The sequence below is a fragment of the Takifugu rubripes genome, chromosome 20, assembly GCF_901000725.2.
Source record: "Takifugu rubripes chromosome 20, fTakRub1.2, whole genome shotgun sequence".
In the NCBI taxonomy this organism is placed as follows: Eukaryota; Metazoa; Chordata; class Actinopteri; order Tetraodontiformes; family Tetraodontidae; genus Takifugu; species Takifugu rubripes.
The window spans coordinates 4,053,950-4,075,961 of NC_042304.1; the positions used below are offsets into that span (position 1 = coordinate 4,053,950).

At 40.2% G+C, this 22,012-nt stretch overlaps 3 protein-coding genes across 4 annotated transcripts; all 3 read left to right on the forward strand.

Annotated features, from left to right (window-relative positions):
- The first annotated feature begins 363 nt into the window (after nt 1-363).
- sft2d2a (SFT2 domain containing 2a) lies at nt 364-3,566 on the forward strand. Its single transcript, XM_003973833.3, has 8 exons — nt 364-595; nt 673-762; nt 953-1,038; nt 1,161-1,242; nt 2,834-2,869; nt 2,956-3,014; nt 3,091-3,120; nt 3,209-3,566. Exons 1-8 carry the CDS (start codon nt 530-532, stop codon nt 3,246-3,248), a joined length of 489 nt encoding a protein of 162 aa, XP_003973882.1. The 5' UTR covers nt 364-529; the 3' UTR covers nt 3,249-3,566.
- Nucleotides 3,567-5,336: 1,770 nt separating this feature from the next.
- On the forward strand, nt 5,337-9,874 carry LOC101066287 (chromodomain-helicase-DNA-binding protein 1-like). Its single transcript, XM_029827811.1, has 16 exons — nt 5,337-5,408; nt 5,846-5,949; nt 6,062-6,173; nt 6,264-6,295; nt 6,377-6,458; nt 6,551-6,713; nt 6,873-7,028; nt 7,308-7,400; nt 7,486-7,582; nt 7,684-7,757; nt 8,010-8,120; nt 8,497-8,611; nt 8,764-8,917; nt 9,011-9,191; nt 9,288-9,430; nt 9,578-9,874. The coding sequence occupies exons 1-16, from the start codon at nt 5,385-5,387 to the stop codon at nt 9,695-9,697; spliced, it is 1,761 nt and encodes a 586-aa protein (XP_029683671.1). The 5' UTR covers nt 5,337-5,384; the 3' UTR covers nt 9,698-9,874.
- Nucleotides 9,579-20,170, forward strand: LOC101066517 (chromodomain-helicase-DNA-binding protein 1-like). 2 transcript variants are annotated; one of them, XM_029827809.1, is made up of 19 exons: nt 9,579-9,693; nt 13,621-13,723; nt 13,893-14,005; nt 14,358-14,461; nt 14,574-14,685; nt 14,776-14,807; nt 14,889-14,970; nt 15,063-15,225; nt 15,385-15,540; nt 15,647-15,739; nt 15,825-15,921; nt 16,010-16,083; nt 16,268-16,378; nt 16,755-16,869; nt 17,022-17,175; nt 17,269-17,449; nt 17,546-17,688; nt 18,508-18,599; nt 19,815-20,170. In XM_029827809.1, exons 2-19 carry the CDS (start codon nt 13,684-13,686, stop codon nt 19,945-19,947), a joined length of 1,995 nt encoding a protein of 664 aa, XP_029683669.1. In that variant the 5' UTR covers nt 9,579-9,693; nt 13,621-13,683; the 3' UTR covers nt 19,948-20,170. The 2 variants fall into 2 exon arrangements, with proteins under 2 accessions (XP_029683669.1, XP_029683668.1); XM_029827808.1 differs by lacking the exon at nt 9,579-9,693 and adding an exon at nt 13,214-13,503.
- The last annotated feature ends 1,842 nt before the right edge of the window (nt 20,171-22,012 follow it).

Sequence of the window (22,012 nt, forward strand, 5' to 3'; positions counted from 1 at the left end):
CGCGTTAACAAAGATCATATATTCCAAGAGGACCAATCACTTTGCTGTAAAGAGCGACCAGCAACTATCACTCGTTCCCAAATAAAACAGTCTAACATGCTAATAAACGCTTATTTCAGTTTTGTATGGATTGTTGAAACAACAGTTTGTAACATTTTGCTCACGTTGAGTTTACTAGTTTACTAAGCAAAGCTGAAAAATTATGCTATTTTTTGGAGTTGTGATAAACCTAAGCGATATGTCGGATTTGATAAATAATGGAGACGAAGCACAGCAATGGGGTTTCTCTCGGAATCGTGATTTCCCCTTAATATTCCTTTAAACGTCCTTTCTGCTCGATTGTGAAAATAAAAGTGAGAGTGAGACGTCTGTGCTGTACCTCCTCAGGTACATTTACCTGACTCCTCCTCAGGTTGCCACCTGTGACGTTGTTGTCCATCACTCCGCATACACGGAAATTTCGGCGTCGCTCCACGAAAAAAAGCCGATAGTTTTATCAAATCGGGCCAACTCTTCAGGGATCCACGGCATGGATAAGTTAAAAACGGTACTAAGTGGCGAAGAGCGAGGCAGAGAGGACCGAACCGTTCTGGAGGTAAAACGGCGGCGGCACGCGTCATCGTTGAGGCTACAACCGAAGGCCATTAAAGTCATAAAACTGTGTTTGTGCAGACTGTCAACGAAGCAACCACATTAGGATGGGGCACACGTGTGAAGGGATTTATCGGCTGCTTCGTGGTGGGGGTCGGCTGCACAATTTTGGTAAGGTTCGGGATATTTGCTGTCATGGCTAACCTGTTGCGTTGGCCACCACAAGGAAGAGACGCGCACAGGTGATGTGGCTCTACGGGTTCTTCTTGCTCTGAGGAATGTTGGGACCGACATGGCTTTCAATACCAGCTGTAGTTTAAGTAGAAAGCCAGACGTATTGGTGTGTGTCTGTGTCCTGCAGGGTGTTGGCGTGCTCTTCCTCCCCAGGATTGGCCTGACTCTCTTCATCGTGTTTTACACTTTTGGAAACGTCTGTGCTCTGTCCAGGTCAGCAGGTCAACTCTCCCATTACACATACAAGTTAAAACACACACACATACATGTTGTAGCACAGATGTAATGAACATAAAGTGATATTTGAAAGTATTAAATGCTGACCTGTTGTACAGCACCATGTTTCTGATGGGTCCTGTGAAGCAGTTGAAACGAATGTGTGACAAAACAAGAGCACTGGCCACTACAATTATGATTGTAAGTACACCAAAATGTATATTTATTTTGACTGATATAATTACAGTCCACAGCTATCTAGTACATGCACAACTACCAACAGAGCAGGGCAGTGGAGAGGGATATAAACAGGAGAGGTGAGACACAATAGCAGGAGAAAGATAAGTGCTGTGAGGAGAGCAAGTGCTTTTGGAAGAGTTGTCTTCAAGAGCTTTTTAAAGGAGGAGAGTGTGCCCCCCTGCCCTGACAGAGGTCTGGAGGGTGTTTCACCATTGGGGAACAAGGTATTGGAATAGTCTGGATTGCCGTGCCTGTAAAGGCTTTACCAGATGGTGCTCATGTGCGGAACACAACACGCGTGAGGTAGCATGGGTTCAAACAGGACTGAAGAGGAGCCCAATCTGGGCCTGCTTCAGTTGGATGAAGATCAGACGGTAGCATTCTGGACCACATCGGCACACCCACTGCAGTATTCGGTCGGGAAGATCACGGCTTGTACCAGCAGTTGTGTGACATGCTGGGCTAGGAACAGCCTTATTTGGAATGGGTTGTGATTGAAGTTAACGTCTGTGAAAAGCTCAGTCTACACTGAATGTGCTGTCTTTCATCACAGATTAAGGCTCACACCTTTTAAACCGCAATATTAGCAGTGACATGTCTGAAGACAAAGACAGCCACTTACATCTGTAGAAGAGGCCTTATAAACTAAACTTGCTACATTTTTAATTTCAGAGATGCTTTTAGTCAGGGGTGTCCAAACTACGGCCCGCGGGCCAACTGTGGCCCTTCGTCCATTTTTAATTGGCCCACAAGACATTTTATAAATAGAATAGAATATGGCCCATACTTCAACTTCTGCTTGAGTGTATTGGACTTCTTAGTTTTAACACCAGGGGAAGCTACTGTTGGCATCAAGGCAGTTACTCCACCAAAAAGGAAAACCCTGCTTTTGCGCATCACTTTGTAATAAGCGTTTTTCTTGTTAACACACAGAGTACACACCGCTGTGTACAGCGCACACACTGCACACGCAAAAGCAGCTCATCTCATCTGATGCAGATTTGCTCCTTGATTTTTGGCACGAGTGGCGTCAGATCAGGACCACAGCTTGATGGCCCGATTTACATACCCAGCTGATACTCACCAGAATAATTTACTAAATTTATATGCATGTCCAGTTCAGTCTGTTAATGTTGATAACCATTTCAAGTGAACGTTATTAGGGGGGGTCCTAAACCTAATAACTTAAATAACAAGCTTGAAATCTACCAGTTCCATTTTCCCCTTTATTGTTTTTTCTCTGTACTGTAAATCTTCTAAGAAGAAATCTGAGGCTGCTGTTCTGGGAATGAGCTACCAAAGCTTTTTCTGAATAACTCAATAAAGATGCATTTATGGAAAGCTGTGATGAAGGCAGTCTTTAATTATATTCAACAATATAACATATTTGACCACTTTTAATTGATTTTTCTGACTTTAATACACTAAAGTTAAGGCTATATACCTAATTTCTAGTAAGTGGCCCAGCCCCTCCTATATTTTTATGTATTTGGCCCTCGGTTTGGACACCCCTGCTTTTAGTCATTTACATTTGTTCCCTTTGTCCCTGCAGACGTGCCTGGTATTGACCCTTTGTGCTGCCTTTTGGGTGAGTAAACATTTTGCTAATTTCCAGCGATAGATAACACTGGAGTCTCACCTTTTTTTAAATATCAGGAATATCTTTCTTAACAGTGGAAGAACTTCGGGCTTGCTTTGTTATTTTGTATCTTGCAAGTCTTGTCATTTACCTGGTGAGTCCCAGCATTCTGTTGTGGAATCATTTTTGTTCAAATTGAAATTTAATGCAATCCTGTGCTTTATTTACAGGTACAGTCTTTCATACATCCCATTTGTCAGGTTTGTACTTTAATACACTAAAGAAATTATTTAAAAATTCCTCTTTGTACCCTGTGGCCATGTTTAATCTCTGTTATCTGCTTTCTAGGGAGGCCATCCTCAAGTTGGTGGCAGTTATCTTGAAATGAGACTGTCTTGAAGAGTTTTAGAAAAGAATACACACCTTATTGAAGTTTCTGGAGTCTGAGACTGCCTGCTGCATATTTACACATGCTTTGTTTATCTCAGAACTTATTCAACCTTCTACGCTTCATACATTGACCCGACTGATTTTAAAAAAAAAAAAAAAAAAAACCCAACATATTCATGACTTCTTTTAATCTTAATGAGCGAATGCCTCACTGAAAATGTGTAAATATTTGTAATAAATGATTGTGTTTATGGTTTTGTAAATACTCATGTGATGATTTAGTAAATGTAGCAAAATAAAAACAACTGGACAAGTATGCAGTTATTTGACCTGCTAATTTAACATTTTCACGTCAGTTAGTTGGTCCTGCTTAGTACCTATAGATAATTATGCTTAATCGACATTAGGGGGGACGTGATGGCTCAAGGCTCGGCTACCCATTCTACTTTTATAAGTGGACTCAACAGCCACTTGTCAGAACCAACGAAGACTCTCAGTCACAGGTGTCTCAGTAAAGATTGTTTATTCATATACTGCTACAATCTATGTCAAGCAGGTCATTTCCCCACATATTGTGACCCATACCTGTATTATAGTATATACAGCATATGGGCCATAGTAATACAACGTGACATAACAGTAGGTTGCTTTGATCTTTGGAAGATCAGTGGTCTGTGGAATTTGGGAAATCACCAAAATTGTATCATCTTTTACTTCACTCGTTAAAATTTTCTGAAAATTTCATTAAATTTAAAAAATAATTAAAATGACAAAAAGCCTTAATACGAACAAGTCCAGAATTGAAACAGCATTTTTGAATGCATTGCAAGTGTATGTCATATCTTATTACTAATGTATGATACAGATAACAGCCTATTTATTACAGAGTATAGGCAGAATGGGTGGTGGTCTGTTTGGACCTGGGCTGTGAAGCAGTGGGTTCTTGGTTTGAGCCCCAAACATGGAAGATCCTCTGGTAGCAGGGGGATGTGCCAGAACACCTTCAGAGCACTGCTGAGGTACCCTTGAGCAAGGTGCCAAACCTACATAGAGGGCCATGTAATGAACTGGCAACTCATCCAGCGGTGGACCCTACCCATGACCCAGAAATCAGTTAAGAAGGGGGAAGCAAAAGATTTTAAAAAACATACGGAGTTATTTTAACTTTTTCATTACTATTAGCAAAATAACCTACTGCAGTGCATCTGATCAAAGCCATTACATGCAAGACTAAATAACAAAGATGATGAAAAAATGCAAAAGCTAAAGCAACAATCCATGCAGCAGACTCAAAAATAGCTTTCTTAAACCTATAACCCATAGCGTAGAAGGTAATTTACATTAAGAGGATTATTCTTAACCTACAAAAAATTCTTACGTAAACAAGAACGTTGTTGCAAAGCTCATTTTTTCCCGCCAAGTTCCTGAGCTCCAATCCAGGGAATTTAGACCTGTTCTAAAGCGCTTAAGTACGATGTTTAAATTGGATGTTTAAAATAACTAAAACAATTTATTCGGTTTCTCGACCGACCATGAACATACAGCCTAAATATTCACCTTAACTGCGCTCAAGCTAGCATGTGAAGGATTAAATAGGAATAGCTGGTGATTTTTTTATAAACACGTTTGTTGCTAAATTTGAAGGCTGTGTGACGTCCCATTCACATGACACAGAACTTTGTGATGAGGCTTCATTCTGACTTGTACTAATGTGTTTATGTTCCAGAACCAGTTGACTGCATTTTTGGATGTTGAAATATGACTTTTTGTCAACGTTAACGAGGAAAATAAGATGAACTATAAGATCTTCACTCATAGAGACATAGAGAAATGGGGTTTAAGAGGTAGCTGCTTCTTACGTCTTATTGTTTAACTCACTGTTAACTCTGCAAGGCCTCTATTAGTTGAATTATTTCAAATCAGGAAACAAAACAATATTTAGTTAATTCAGGTTTTTTTCCCCCCTGTCCTGTCAGAATTCTGTATTTGTCTGTAGATAATGTAAAATTCTATTTACAATAAAAGTACAATTATTCTCCTCACAGGGATCCAGCTGAAGTCTTACCAACTGAATGGTGTCCACTGGTTATCTAAGTGTTTTAATAAACAGCAGGGATGCATCTTGGGGGATGAGATGGGTTTAGGCAAGACCTGTCAGGTATGATCTCTGTCGATTTTTCATTTTTATAGTTTTATGCTCAACATACTGTAGATGGATGGTAGCATGGTTTGAAAAAAACAGAAAAAACCCTTAACAACAATGTTTTAGGCATATGTAGCTTTTAATAAGATCCACTAAACTTACCACCAATCAGATGAGCTCTCCTTTCTTCCTAAACGTGTTTCTGACCAACTACTGGCCACATCCTGTTAATACTACTATTATTACTGTTATTGTTGTTCGTACAATAATCACTTATCTTTCTCGTTATCTGGGAAATTCTCTGAAACTTCTGTATAACATTGTTTTTTTAAAAGTGTGTTTTATTCTTCACTTAGATTTCGAGATGTATTGTTAACTGGAGCCTCTCAAAACAAATGTGTTAGCTTCTGCCTATAACGTTGTCATAGTAACACATTATAATCTATCAACAGGCGATCTCTCTGTTGCTATATGTGTCTGGAGCACTTCGGAACAAGGGTCCGTTCTTGGTGCTGAGTCCACTGTCTGTTCTAGAGAACTGGAGAAAGGAGTTCAAGTAGGGTTACATTCACATATGTGGTTCATTTTCCATAATCTGCTCTGTTGATATTTATCTCACGCTCTTGACTACAGGTATAAAACCTTAATTGTGATGTGTTTGATTCCAGATTTGCCCCCTCCCTGAAGGTACTGTGTTACAAAGGTGACAAAGCGAGACGGGCTGAACTTCAGACCGAAATGGACTCACAGGGGTTTGACGTTCTGCTCACTACATATGAGGTCAGTGGTTTATGCAATGATAAAAGTTAAATTTTACGATTTACAGAATATTGAAATAGACTTTTATCAATATGTATGTTTGATTCACAGCTTTGTCTCAAGGATGCTTCGTTCTTGAGAAGGTGTGTTGTGGCAATTAAACTTTGTGAATTATTCTGAAGCTATAACAACATTTAAACCTACTTGTCTTTTCTGCTCCTCAGGTTCACGTGGGCAGTGCTTGTTGTAGACGAAGCACACCGGCTGAAGAATCAGTTTTCAAAACTGCACCAATCTTTAAAAGCGGTGATGAGCTGCATCTTAAAACTGAACCTTTTTTATTTCTTTGTATCTTTAAAGAGTTTTCAAACCTTCCTCTTTGTTTTACATCCGTGCAGTTCTCAGTGAAGTTCAGGCTCCTGTTGACCGGGACACCCATTCAGAACAACCTGCAGGAGCTCTACTCCTTACTGAACTTCATTCAGCCCACGACCTTTAAAGCAGATAACACAGATAATTTCATCACATCGTACTGTAATCTACAACACCAGCCTGCTCTTGGTAAGCTGACTGAAATAATGGCTATTCTACATTACTTTAAGACTTTGAGTACAAAGAGAGAGATGGTATAGTTTAATGTACATAGTTTTTTTATTGTATACAAAGTTTGATAAGTACAATTACCCCTGACTTGGCATGTACCTGTTACTCTATATGCAGCTGCTGAGCTGCAGGAGCGCCTGGAGCCTTTTCTGCTTCGTAGAGTCAAGGGAGAAGTGGACATTGAAGTGCCAAATAAGATGGAGCTGGTGATCTATCATGGCATGACTGCACTTCAGAAGAAATACTACAAGGCCGTTCTGATGAAAGATCTGGGTGAGATGTGTTCACTCTCCTGTACTGTGGTCTATACTGGATGTCTGAAGGTGGGAGTAAACTGCTTAAATCATTTCTAGAGATCATTATTCATTTTGGAAAATAAAGATTATGATATAATGTATAAAATAAATTAAGATTGGTTGTGTAGGACTTGATGGTGATATCCCTAACTGCACCTCCAAAGAGTTCAGCAGTGAATCCCAACATCTCAGATTTTACCATAGAAGCATCAACTAATTTGAGGTTGAGTTTTTCATATCGCACTTTTGTTTTTAGAGGCATTTCAAAATGATCATGGCCACAAGAACCGGCTTCTGAACATCTTGATAAACTTGAGAAAATGCGTAAACCATCCCTACTTGTTTGACGGTGAGACACATTGTAGGTTCCCAGTGCAACTAGAGGCAATGCTGAAACCATGCTGAGATGTTATCGTTCTCTGATGTGTTTTTAGGGGTGGAACCAGAACCTTTTAAAACGGGGAAGCAGTTCATTGAAGCTAGTGGGAAACTTTCCCTTTTGAACAACATCCTGAGTGTCCTTCACAAAAAGTTACTTTATTCATCTGCGTGTGATTTGGCTCTACTTAGTGGCAGTTTGAGTCAATTTTCTTTCTCTCTTTCTCGTTTTCTCTTCATGCTTGCTCGTGAAGTGGTCATCGGGTCCTCCTGTACTCTCAGATGACAAGGATGCTGGACATAGTTCAGGATTACATGGATTACATGGGTGAAAAAAAACAAAGATCAGATTTTTATTACAAAAGTTTTACTGACCTTGAGAGTATTTTGTACTGTTCATAAAGGAGCAAGTAGCAGTGCTTTTTAAAAAAAAAAAAAAAAAAGAAGTTATGATTACAAAATACTCCAATTAAACTTTTGGCAAACTTTTTGGCATTCCAAAAGTTTTAACTTTTGGCATTCCAAAAGTTTAATCACTGTTTTTTACTCTTACAACTTTGCTCTTGTGATTATCATGCAGATTACAGCTATGAGCGTCTGGATGGGTCCATCCGTGGGGAGGATCGAGACCAAGCAGTGAAAAACTTCAGCAGCAATGACATCTTTATATTTCTGCTCAGCACCAAAGCAGGTAAATTAAATCATAAACTGAGTCATACAATACATTTTGATGAATTTGTACCACATTTAGAGTGAAATCCTAACCTTATTATATACATCACATCATCCATCTTTCATATTTTGAGCATACTCTACTGTTTTGAGTCATCATAACTCCTGTGAAGTGCTGTGAATTTTTAAATGTAAGAGCAGAGGCTGCACCAGTAGTTGAGAGATGGGGGATGAGATTAGAGCCGTTTGATACTCTTGTGTAAATAAGACCAACAGCCTTTACAGAGACAAACCGGATTACATGCTGGAGATTGTAATTGTTGGTGTGGAAATCTTGAACAAAGAACAGTTGAAGAGTTTTTAAATGCCTTATTAAGAAAAAAAGTCTTTTGCAGGGGGAGTGGGCCTGAATCTCACAGCTGCCGATACGGTCATCTTCATAGACAGTGACTTCAACCCTCACAATGACCTGCAGGCGGCTGCACGCTGCCACAGGATTGGACAGAACAGGTGACGCTCATGACTAACAATAGTTAGAGATACATAGTTGTATCTAAATAGTTTGTCAACCCCGGCTAGACCTCAGCCTGACATGGAGCATTCTATTAAAATCTACTCTCACAATCTAAAGTCTACAATATCAAAACTGTAACAAATTCTAGACCTGTAAAAATTATCCGCCTTATCGGGAGAGACACTGTGGAGGAAATAATGTACTGCAGAGCTGTGTCCAAGTTGAACCTCACCAAAACTGTCATCGAGGATGGACGGTTCTCTTTGCTGGAGCAGGCTGAGTCAGCTTCTGCTGGATTGCAGGTTGATGAATTCACACAATTATTCACTGAATTCAACATGTTGATGATTACAGGGAGCTCAGTTGTGACTTTTAATGTGTCTGATCCTCTTCAGCTCAGCGAGATCTTGACGTTTGGTCTGGATAAGCTCTTGTCATCAGAACAGAGCTCTGTACAAAAACTCAACCTGGAGAAGATCTTGGGACCATCCCGTGATGGTCAGTGGGTGAATGAGGATTTAACCAGGCGGTTGTCATCCTCCTCAGAGGAAGAGGAATGCTCCAACTCTGGGCAGAGTATGTTTTCTTGTTTTTGGTTTACACCATTTCCCCCTGTCCCAAATAGCTAAAGGACTTCCTTTGTTTACTCTTCTCTGTTGTCTCATCTTTCAGATCACTTGTACTATTTTGAAGGGAAAGATTATAGTAAGGTTCCCAGTGCTGCAGACAAAGTGCTGTTTCAAAAGGTAATGAAAGAACAAAAGGCTGAGTTCGTTGAAGCAACAGGGAGTCGAACTCTGCGCCAGAAGACTGTTGTAAGTGTCGTCTTGATCCTCAGCACATTATTACTGCTGCCTTTATTTGATCGTGTAAAGTATTGTCAATCATTTGTCGTTAAAAGAATATAAAAGAAAATTGTACATGGTTACATTTTTCCTTTTGTTTTTCCTTTTGTTTCACAGTCTTTAACTTTGACAATTCCCAGTCAGAGGAAATATGTGCAGTTTCAAACAAAACATAAGCCAACAGCCAAGAGGCCTGAAGTGAAGAAGAAGAAGAAGAAGAAATACCACACAATGTAGGCTTTAATTCTCTTATCCTATTATCTATTTCTGGTAATTTATGTTAGATCCCCCAAGGAGCCCAAAAATGAGAACAGAAAATATTGAGCCACTTTATCTGACACTGGTATTTAGCCTCTGTCAACACACAAACAGTCACAACAGTAGCAGCCCTTTAAGTGTGTAGAACTTCCTACATGCATGGTGTTTTGTGTTGAGTAGACACTTGCTGATCACAATGTCATTAATGGGTAAAAACTGAATGGGTTACAAATCTCATGTATTTCTCCCTGTGAAAAACTACAAATTAGTGGAGTTTATATTTGTTACATTTTTACTATACCGAGACAGTGGGATATAACTAAAGAATTAGGACTCAATTACATATTTTTTCCTTTTCAAAAGTTTTTTTTAATATGATCCAGTGGCTATTTGAAAGGACATGTTTGGTTGTTGTGGTAGTGGGATGCAAATATTGATAGTTATATGAAAAAAACCCAAATTGTGTTCATGGTCATTTTCATCCGTTGTGGTTGCAGGGATAATAACTTTGAAAAAATCCTCATTGGCATTGTCATTGGCACGGCTGTTGTGTTTTTTGCTGCCATATTGCACACATGCACACTACTGATTCGTCACACAATTGGTTTGCTCATGTTTTGTAATTAAATTGTTTTAGAATACTTGAACTCCCCTCCCTCTCTTTTTGTCACAGTTTATGAACCAGGCAGTGAAAAATCGGGGATCACCCTGTAGTTGTGATCCAATGTCTGCAAGTTCCCTTTGGAATTGGTTTATGGGGTTGAGTTTGTCTAAAGGCCACATCTGAAGTTACGGGTGGAAGGTTATTTTTATGGTTACTTCACAGTGCATAAATACCCACCACAAGTAATAGTCTGACCATTAGGGTTGGGCAGTTATTGGGACAGGTCCTTGATATTGTGTTCACTGAGTTAGTGCACTTCATTTGGACCAATGAAAATGACTGAGTTGCACAAAGAAAAAAACCCACAGACACATTATGATATAATTTGTCTTGTTTTAATTGCAACAATATCAGTTATTAAAATTACCATTAACCGATGAACCATCAGACCTCTCTCCATCAGAGAGGATAAAACAAATGGAAACAAGAAAGTGCAATAGGGATAGGCAATAGTATTCCTAGGGGTCAGATCAAAACTAGGCACTTGCATTGTTTTAATACTAAAAAGTATTGACAAAAAAATTATCTTATACAAAATGTGCAGAAACTTAATCTAGCTTAATCTAGAATGATTCTTTGTTGTAATATACTATTTATATTTACTTTTACAAAAAATAACAAATGGTATAAAATAAACTTAAATTGTCTACACAAAATTTATTTTTAATCTTAAAACAAGAGCCCGACTAACATAGGAACCATGTAAAGACTATGTGAACATGAAGAACTAATCTATTTAATGTCCTCTCTTGGTATAATGTCACACAGTAACTATCCTTATTACTTAATCTAGGAAAGCTTGGCATCAATATGCTGAGACATCCTTTTTTCTTCAGCAGGCTGATGCAAACTTCAATTTTGTAATGATCCGTTTTTCAGTGGATTCTGGTTTTTCATCATATTTATCATCACCTGTCAGTCTGCTCCACTTTAATCAAGGCAATCTAGCACACGTGTGACTCTCCCCCAGTCTTCAGCCCATCTAGCCCCAGAATTCAACACTCTTTTGGCCAGGTTATTTGAGGCTCGATCTCTGATTTTCGAACATTGATTTTTGGATTCAATTCCCAGTAACAACCCTGCCTGTTTCTGGCCTTGCCAGTCTGGTCTCTGCCCAAGTATACCACTTTGTTTTTTGCCTGACCTAATCTCTCCTGCTCCTGTTTCTGTCTACATGATTTTCCCAACTTCGGATATATTCGCCCTGTCGAAAAGAGGATTCTTTTGGAATTACTTTTACATCTTTCTGTGAACTGGACATTTGTTCAATAAAATTTTGTATCAATTACACCTCCACTGTTAGTGTGCTGCATCTGGGTCGAGTTTCTACCAGTGAGGGTATGGTCTAGCCAAGCTGCGGATGCAGTGCAAGTTTGCCTCTGAATTATGGCATGTTGGAAGAATCAAAGGGATTCTTAAGCAACACACAACAGGAATGTCACTGTTTCCTCAGTGAGTAAAAACTCTCTTTTGAGAAGCTGAGAGCTGATACATGGATGATTACGGCAGTGATGATGTGGTTGGCTGGTGGCAAATCAGAGGCGTCTTCTTCCTTGTTGCTTAGAGGGGCAGCACTGCAATAAAACCCAGTCAACTGCCCAACTTTGACAAGTCAGTCACTATAGCCAAGCAGGGACATTCTGAAACCCATAAGAGTGGGCAGCATTTGACTTACACCAAGGGAGCATTGGAATCATCAGCAGTGGATTTTATGTATTCTCTGTGGTTTGGTCATTTTGTGTCTATATGTTCAGCAAAAGTACTGAGGTCATCATCAGTCAAAGAAAACTACCAATAAATTACAAAAAGCCTTAATCTGGACAATTCATTGGCAGCATACACAATAGAACTTTGGGATATTTTAATAGAAATTTATGATATGTACAGATAAACATTATGTTTTACTAAATACAAACAAAATATGCAAAAACACAGGCATATTTACTTTAACGTTCTCGTTGCTTTGAGCAACCTAAAAGCCTGTTCTTACTTGGGATCAAAGCCATTAGATGAAGGAAATATGATCAAAGAAAGATCATTGAGGCCATAAGCAATATATGCTTCGTTGAAACGGTAGTGGCTGCGTCGCACAGAGAGATAAAGAATTAATCTTATTTAAAATAATTCAAAATTGCAAAAGAGAACGTTGTTGCATGGTCCCCCCTTCTAGAGCAACTAGTTTGTGATTGGAAGCCGCTATCGAACTCCGTCACCGAATATCGGTACTGTATTTTATTCACTACAATGTGGTCAATTCATTGGCAGCATATACACAATAGAACTTTAGGATATTTTAATAGAAATTTATGATATGTACAGATAAACATTATGTTTTACTAAATACAAACAAAATATGCAAAAGCACATAGGTGTATTTACTTTAACGTTCTCGTTACTTTGAGCAACCTAAAAGCCTGTTCTTACGTGGGATCAAAGCCATTAGATGAAGGAGAAATGATCAAAGAAAGATCACTGAGGCCATAAGCAATATATGCTTCGTTGAAACAGCAGTGGCTGCGTCACACAGAGAGATAAAGAATTAATCTTATTTAAAATAATTCAAAATTGCAAAAGAGAACATTGTTGCATGGTCCCCCCTTCTAGAGCAACTAGTTTGTGATTGGAAGCCGCTATCGAACTCCGTCACCGAATATCGGTACTGTATTTTATTCACTACAATGTGGTCAATTCATTGGCAGCATACACAATAGAACTTTGGGATATTTTAATAGAAATTTATGATATGTACAGATAAACATTATGTTTTACTAAATACAAACAAAATATGCAAAAGCACATAGGTGTATTTACTTTAACGTTCTCGTTACTTTGAGCAACATAAAAGCCTGTTCTTACGTGGGATCAAAGCCATTAGATGAAGGAGAAATGATCAAAGAAAGATCATTGAGGCCATAAGCAATATATGCTTCGTTGAAACGGTAGTGGCTGCGTCGCAGAGAGATATAAAGAATTAATCTAATTTAAAATAATTCAAAATTGCAAAAGAGAACGTTGCTGCGTGGTCCCCCCTTCTAGAGCAACTAGTTTGTGATTCGAAGCCGATATCGAACTCCGTCACCGAATATCGATATTTTATTCACTACATCTTGGCGAACCAATCGTGAGCATACAGATACAGTATTAACTACATCCTTCAATTTAACATGTGAACATTTTATAAGGAACCTATTTTGCTTGCGATATATCGATAAATGCGTTTGTTTATATCTATTTGTAGATTTGAAGACCGCGCGGCCCTGTGACGTTGCACTCACGTGACACGTTCCGGAAGTGAAACGAAATGTTCAATCAGAGCGCCTTGGAGAGGTGGGGTTTAAGGGGTAAGGAGCTGCTCTTTTGACTTATGACTTCATTTTTTTTAATAAGGCGGCAGACAGTGCTAAACTTAATTAAGAAGTTGTTTTTTTTGTCTGTCAAAATTCCGTAGTAGCCCGTAGTTAGTTTAAAATTGCATTTACAATATAAGTGCAAATATTATTCTCCTCACAGGGATCCAGCTGAAGTCTTACCAACTGGATGGTGTCCAGTGGTTATCAAAGTGTTTCCAGAAACAGCGGGGATGCATTTTAGCGGATGAGATGGGTTTAGGCAAGACATGCCAGGTATGATCTCTGACGAAGTATTTATTTTTTCAGCATAGTTTCAGAAAACCCTCAAGAACAATGTTTTAGGCATATGTAGCTTTTAATAACGTCCACTAAACCTACCACCAATCAGATGAGCTCTCCTTTCTGTTTCTGACCGACTACTGGCCACATCTTGTTACTACAACTATTATTATTACTGATATTGTTGTTTGTACTGTAATCACTGATTTTTCTCTTGTCTGTGAAATCTTATAAAATCCAATAACATTGTTTTTTCCTCAGGTGTTTGGTGTTATCAGTTATCAAATGTCTTAGCTTCTGCCTATAACGTTGTCATACATGGTAACACATTATAATCTATCAACAGGCGATCTCTCTGTTGCTATATGTGTCTGGAGCACTTCGGAACAAGGGTCCGTTCTTGGTGCTGAGTCCACTGTCTGTTCTAGAGAACTGGAGAAAGGAGTTCAAGTAGGGTTACATTCACATATGTGGTTCATTTTCCATAATCTGCTCTGTTGATATTTATCTCACGCTCTTGACTACAGGTATAAAACCTTAATTGTGATGTGTTTGATTCCAGATTTGCCCCCTCCCTGAAGGTACTGTGTTACAAAGGTGACAAAGCGAGACGGGCTGAACTTCAGACCGAAATGGACTCACAGGGGTTTGACGTTCTGCTCACTACATATGAGGTCAGTGGTTTATGCAATGATAAAAGTTAAATTTTACGATTTACAGAATATTGAAATAGACTTTTATCAATATGTATGTTTGATTCACAGCTTTGTCTCAAGGATGCTTCGTTCTTGAGAAGGTGTGTTGTGGCAATTAAACTTTGTGAATTATTCTGAAGCTATAACAACATTTAAACCTACTTGTCTTTTCTGCTCCTCAGGTTCACGTGGGCAGTGCTTGTTGTAGACGAAGCACACCGGCTGAAGAATCAGTTTTCAAAACTGCACCAATCTTTAAAAGCGGTGATGAGCTGCATCTTAAAACTGAACCTTTTTTATTTCTTTGTATCTTTAAAGAGTTTTCAAACCTTCCTCTTTGTTTTACATCCGTGCAGTTCTCAGTGAAGTTCAGGCTCCTGTTGACCGGGACACCCATTCAGAACAACCTGCAGGAGCTCTACTCCTTACTGAACTTCATTCAGCCCACGACCTTTAAAGCAGATAACATAGATAATTTCATCACATCGTACTGTAATCTACAACACCAGCCTGCTCTTGGTAAGCTGACTGAAATAATGGCTATTCTACATTACTTTAAGACTCTGAGTACAAAGAGAGAGATGGTATAGTTTAATGTACGTAGTTTTTTTATTGTATACAAAGTTTGATAAGTACAATTACCCCTGACTTGGCATGTACCTGTTACTCTATATGCAGCTGCTGAGCTGCAGGAGCGCCTGGAGCCTTTTCTGCTTCGTAGAGTCAAGGGAGAAGTGGACGTTGAAGTGCCAAATAAGATGGAGCTGGTGATCTATCATGGCATGACTGCACTTCAGAAGAAATACTACAAGGCCGTTCTGATGAAAGATCTGGGTGAGATGTGTTCACTCTCCTGTACTATGGTCTATACTGGATGTCTGAAGGTGACAGTAAAATATTTATATAAATTTATGAGATCATATCGCATTTTTGTTTTTAGAGGCATTTCAAAATGATCATGGCCACAAGAACCGGCTTCTGAACATCTTGATAAACTTGAGAAAATGCGTAAACCATCCCTACTTGTTTGACGGTGAGACACATTGTAGGTTCCCAGTGCAACTAGAGGCAATGCTGAAACCATGCTGAGATGTTATCGTTCTCTGATGTGTTTTTAGGGGTGGAACCAGAACCTTTTGAGATGGGGGAGCATCTCATTGAAGCTAGTGGGAAACTTTCCCTTTTGAACAACATCCTGAGTGTCCTTCACAAAAAGTTAGTTCACTCATCTGCGTGTGATTTGGCTCCCCCTGGTGATACTCTGAGCTAATTTTCTTTTTCCTTTTCATTTCTGCTGTTGAAGAGGCCACCGAGTCCTTCTGTTCTCTCAGATGACGAGGATGCTGGACATAGTTGAGGATTACATGGAGTACAAAGGTAAAAAGGAAAGCTCAGGTTTTTGATTCAAATTTTGTTATCTCCGCCAAGGAGGGATGTTATGCATCCCAGACTAAACTATACTACTGGTTCTGGTTAATCTGTATTTATTTTTTAACTTGAACAAACTCCAGGTTCTCGGTTCTCTGTTTTTTCCCCTCTTACAACTTTGTGTTTATCACAGATTACAGCTATGAGCGTCTGGATGGGTCCATCCGTGGGGAGGATCGAGACCAAGCAGTGAAAAACTTCAGCAACAATGACATCTTTGCATTTCTGCTCAGCACCAAAGCAGGTAAATTAAATCATAAACTGAGTCATACAATACATTTGAATGAATTTGTACCACATTTAGAGTGAAATCCTAACCTTATTATATACATCACATCATCCATCTTTCTTATTTTGAGCATACTCTACTGTTTTGAGTCATCATAACTCCTGTGAAGTGCTGTGAATTTTTAAATGTAAGAGCAGAGGCTGCACCAGTAGTTGAGAGATGGGGGATGAGATTAGAGCCGTTTGATACTCTTGTGTAAATAAGACCAACAGCCTTTACAGAGACAAACCGGATTACATGCTGGAGATTGTAATTGTTGGTGTGGAAATCTTGAACAAAGAACAGTTGAAGAGTTTTTAAATGCCTTATTAAGAAAAAAAGTCTTTTGCAGGGGGAGTGGGCCTGAATCTCACAGCTGCCGATACGGTCATCTTCATAGACAGTGACTTCAACCCTCACAACGACCTGCAGGCGGCTGCACGCTGCCACAGGATTGGACAGAACAGGTGACGCTCATGACTAACAATAGTTAGAGATACATAGTTGTATCTAAATAGTTTGTCAACCCCTGCTAGACCTCAGCCTGACATGGAGCATTCTATTAAAATCTACTCTCACAATCTAAAGTCTACAATATCAAAACTGTAACAAATTCTAGACCTGTAAAAATTATCCACCTTATCGGGAGAGACACTGTGGAGGAAATAATGTACTGCAGAGCTGTGTCCAAGTTGAACCTCACCAAAACTGTCATCGAGGATGGACGGTTCTCTTTGCTGGAGCAGGCTGAGTCAGCTTCTGCTGGATTGCAGGTTGATGAATTCACACAATTATTCACTGAATTCAACATGTTGATGATTACAGGGAGCTCAGTTGTGACTTTTAATGTGTCTGATCCTCTTCAGCTCAGCGAGATCTTGACGTTTGGTCTGGATAAGCTCTTGTCATCAGAAGAGAGCTCGGTCCAAGAACTCAACCTGGAGAAGATCTTGGGACCATCCCGTGATGGTCAGTGGGTGAATGAGGATTTAACCAGGCGGTTGTCATCCTCCTCAGAGGAAGAGGAATGCTCCAGCTCTGGGCAGAGTATGTTTTCTTGTTTTTGGTTTACACCATTTCCCCCTGTCCCGACTAGCTAAAGGACTTCCTTTGTTTACTCTTCTCTGTTGTCTCATCTTTCAGATCACTTGTACTATTTTGAAGGGAAAGATTATAGTAAGGTTCCCAGTGCTGCAGACAAAGTGCTGTTTCAAATGGTAATGAAAGAATGGATGGCTGAGTTCCTTGAATCAAAAGGGAGTCGAACTCTGCGCCAGAGGACTGTTGTAAGTGTCGTCTTGATCCTCAGTACATTATTGCTGCTGCCTTTATTTGATCGTGTGAAGTATTGTCTGGGCTCAACCATTTGTCATTTTAGAGCAGGGGTGCTCACACTTTTTCAGCTACTTATGAAATGACCAAAATGATGAACCTATTATATTTTTTTAGAAATATATTGAGGATTCCTACAATTTATATTGATGTATGTTGCATAACCACATATGTTGCACAACACAACATAATTAACTCTGTACATTTTTTCCATTGTGATAAATGACTGCTGTCCCTAAAACTGGGGCTTTAGTTCCTTCCCCTTTCTCTTTCTCAGCTCGCTTTTCGGCAGGAATTTGGTGTATTTTCCATGAACAGTCCGAAAATGCCGCCCCACATTTACCTCCTTTTGTATTGCGATGGTAGACTGGCAGATGAGGCAAACGCACTTTGAAAATGTCATCGTGAAAAAAAAGTCCTCCTCCCATTCTGTAACAAAGTTTGATTCTTCTTAATTGGTCCAGCTCCCCTGCTCATTTTTATAGCCTTTCTGAAGTTTGAGAGAAAATAACGAAAACGAAAAATTAGTGGTAACAAACTGACTAGCTTGTTAGCTTTGCTGCACTTAGAGCCATTGTTTGTGCATGCCCAGTGACATAAGTGTCAAAAGAATTCAGATACCATCTGACTGGCTGCCCTGTATATCAATCAAGTGACGGGACGGATGATTGGTGTATTGAGCACCCCTGTTTTAGAGAATATAGAAGAAAATTATAGATGTTTAAAGTTTTCCTTTTGTTTCTCCTTTTGTTGTACACTCTTTAACTATAAAGAATCCCAAGAAGAGGAAATATGTGGAGTCTCAAGAAAGAGATGAGCCAACAGCGAAGAGGCGTAATGTGCAGAAGAAGATAAACAACAAAAAGTAGGCTTTTTTTCTCTTACCCTGTTCTCTATTTTTGATCATTTGTGTAAGATCCACCAAAGGGATCTCATGTGGTCTTAGTCTCTAAAGCTGACACACAGTCTCAACAGTAGCAACCTTTTCAGTGTAGAACTTATAAATGCAAGGTGCTTTGTGTCGAATGGACACTCGATGATCAATGATGACGTCAGTTAAGAGTGAAAACTGAATGGGTTTCACATCTCATCTATTTCTCCCAGTTTAAAATTCCAGATTAGTGTGATGAGTTAATATTTATTACATATCTTTACCATACTGAGACGGTGGGCTATACATAAGGAATTAGGACTCAATTACAAATTCGCCCCTTTTAGAAAGGTTTTTTCATTTGATCCGGTGTCTAATTGAAAGGACATGTTGGGTTGTTGTGGTAGCGGGATGCAAATATTGACCATTCTACACAAAACCCAATTGTGTTTGGGGTCATGTTCATCTACTGCAGGGAAGAAAGATGAAGGAAGCTGCTATCACGATATCAATATTGTGTTATTGTGATATTCACTCGATACACTTGAAACGCACCGACTTCTGCAAGGAACGTGCGCATACGTGCGCGATGAGTGCGTCAATGTGTTGACCTCCACCAGCAGCAGATAGAATCTGGGGTCTGCGTTACCAAGTCAATGGGCTTAAAATTCATTGAACAGTTAAGGTTACTATTCTGCTACTGTTCTGCATTCACTAAAGACGGGAAGAACGTGTCGGGGTGCTTTAATAATTCACACAGAATCGCTCAACATTACCACTTTGTAGTGTATAAAGGAGCCACAGAAGGAGGCATTATTACGAATAATCTGTTCCCGTTGAGTCTGTGTGCCTCCACTATGTGCGATTCCTTTATTTCAATACAAATGTCAAGCTGATGGATTATTTATTATGTGTTGGGTTTATTTTACATGCAAATATATTTTAAAAGTGCGGGTCCATTCTGTGCACGTGCTGCGCTGTGCTCCAGAATGCCGGAGCTGTGGCGGAGCCGGAGCTGATATGGTCTCCGCCATCCTTCTAGAGCACGGACAAAGCAAACGTGCCTGGTGTTTTATAGGGCTGACGTAGCTTTAATAAAGCAGCGGCGTAATAAAACCCCAGTTTTAGGAAATGAATTCTGCCGCCTTTAGATACTGTGTGTCCGTTATTGTCATTGTTTTTAAATACTCCTGTTTATGATTCCTGCAGACGAAGCTATGAGCAAGCCAGCTTAGGTCCTTTTAGTTTTCAAGCAAAGAAAACAAAAGTAGAGAGGATCCAGATGAGGCCTTGCAGTGTCCGCTTAATGCGCCTCCCAGCCCACCTCAAGTGTCATTATTGATGATGAAGTCTGGAGAGAACAGTGGCAGTTTTCAGACGAACTCAACACAACGTCAGTATGAGCAGCGGAAGCCTAATTGGCATCACTGTGGTACTTTTATTATGCGCAGCTATAAGCTAAACGTCAGCGTAACAGGGTACTTTTTTTGTCATGTTTCTTTGAGAGTAGTGTAAATTTTTATCATGTTTTCAAGATTTTCTAGTTTGTGGTGTAAGAATACTAAAAAACAAATAAAATAAATTAAAAAAACTAAAAAAAACTTGAGAGATAAAGTTGTTTTTTTTCCACATTTTTGTGCCAGACCTTTTTGTGAGGGCAGGACTCTAATATTAGGGAGGATATTAGTAGTACATTTTATTTGTATAGTGCTTTTCAGGAGACCTTCCCTAATCGAAGTAAAGAGAACCTTTTGTGAGGTACCTAGAACACAAAGCAACCATCAGAAAATCGTTATGGCTGCAGTAACGTCAAGCGTGATGAAGCTATGAGGAGGCCAGAGTCTGAGGAGAGGAGGATGTCGTTGGTGACTTTCATGAGGGTTAGATGTAGGCTGTCCCTCAGAAGGTGCCCCCACAGTACCGGTAGCACAGTAGATAAACTGAGGATCATTCTAATATGCCCCACTGGTGGTACTTAAGGTCTTATGGACCACTTCCTATTAAAAGGCTTGGTTAGCACAAAACTGTGTTAGCAATCGCCGCATGGGCTCATGTTGGTCACTCTTCCCAGTTGCACCACTCCAACCTTCCATCTTTCTCACTGTGCACGTCTCGCCCCTCAAGACGTGAGGTTTGCAGGCTTTCAAAACTTCCCAGAACAGACCACTTTCAGGAGGATCTCACTATCTTCTTATCATGCAGAATGGCATGGTGGGAGTCATGTGGCTACAGAACACAGTCACTGCCACCTGCGGACAGTGAAGCAGAAGCAGAAACAGAAGAAAGGTTAGGCAATGTGGGCTCGACAGAATTGGGCATCCATTACGTCCTGGGGGATGTCACTCATCCTCACAGCACTGAGGGGGACGCCATCATCATCCACTGTGTTGCTATGCAGATCTGCACGGGCTTATATTATTACAGGCAGCGTGGTCACAAATACTGCTTTGGGAATTTATGTTGGGGTTTATTTTGTTGACAACTCAGGCTGTTGGGGCAATGGAGGCTTGTTTACAGCCCTGGAAATGAGATCCGACGAACCACGGAAGCAGTATGAACTGGCAGGCTAGGTGAAAGGTTTGTTATCAGTTATACATCATACACCTGTGAAGCCCCCTAATGTGCCAACTTAATGTCTCTTTCAGATTTGGATATTGAGAATGTGATGTTCCTCCCCATAGATGACAAATGTCCCAGATGTCGGTGTGGGATTCATCTGAGCGCTCTGGACAAAGGTCTGAAGACGATTAACGTGGCATCTAAGGAGAGCAAAGGTACGAAACTCAAGCTCACAACCCGGAGTGTGTAGACCTCCCTGTGCAGTCGGTAAACGGGGAGACTGCGTCGTGGTGGGCGTGGCTTAACTGGAGGCACAAGCAGTTGCTGAAAAGCTGTTGGAAGGATTTACAGGCGTTCCTGATTCATTCCAGGCAGCAAAAAAAATGAGCTAATATTTCTAATATTTTAAGCCTCTCAGTTCTCTCTCTCCCTCCCCCTTCCAAAAGCGAGGGTGCATCCCCCTCGGATCGGACACAGAGGCTCATCAGGAAGCACCTGGCTTCCAGGGGCATCCCCACCTTCATGTATCTTTGCTATTTGTCTGCTTAGGATAGCGAGAGCTGTTTGATCTTAACTCAGCTGGCAGATACGATCACAGCAGGATGGCAAAACACACCAGGGAACCACCTCGGCATCGCCACACACGCAGAGCTCAAGCAGCGTGAGTGAGGACACACACGAGGCGGCATCTGGCTGCTGGCCTGTTCCTCGGGGCTCCGCAGGAAACTGCCCAGTTTCATGAGAAGAGTCCACGTGTTTTTCTACAACCTGCTAGCATCAGAGAGGAAGCGACCGGCCCGCTATCTTATCACATATCCTTTTCATGCTTCGCCTCGCATGCATCAAGT

Coding starts and splice junctions, on each gene's coding strand:
- sft2d2a (XM_003973833.3), top strand. CDS start 530: ATGGATAAGTTAAAAACGGTACTAAGTGGCGAAGAGCGAGGCAGAGAG. Junction 3,015..3,090: donor CAAGTCTTGTCATTTACCTG/GTGAGTCCCAGC, acceptor CTTTATTTACAG/GTACAGTCTTTCATACATCC. Junction 3,121..3,208: donor TCATACATCCCATTTGTCAG/GTTTGTACTTTA, acceptor TCTGCTTTCTAG/GGAGGCCATCCTCAAGTTGG.
- LOC101066287 (XM_029827811.1), top strand. CDS start 5,385: ATGGGTTTAGGCAAGACCTGTCAG. Junction 6,459..6,550: donor TGCACCAATCTTTAAAAGCG/GTGATGAGCTGC, acceptor ACATCCGTGCAG/TTCTCAGTGAAGTTCAGGCT. Junction 6,714..6,872: donor ACAACACCAGCCTGCTCTTG/GTAAGCTGACTG, acceptor CTCTATATGCAG/CTGCTGAGCTGCAGGAGCGC.
- LOC101066517 (XM_029827809.1), top strand. CDS start 13,684: ATGTTCAATCAGAGCGCCTTGGAGAGGTGGGGTTTAAGGG. Junction 14,808..14,888: donor GATGCTTCGTTCTTGAGAAG/GTGTGTTGTGGC, acceptor TCTGCTCCTCAG/GTTCACGTGGGCAGTGCTTG. Junction 18,600..19,814: donor AAGAAGATAAACAACAAAAA/GTAGGCTTTTTT, acceptor TGATTCCTGCAG/ACGAAGCTATGAGCAAGCCA.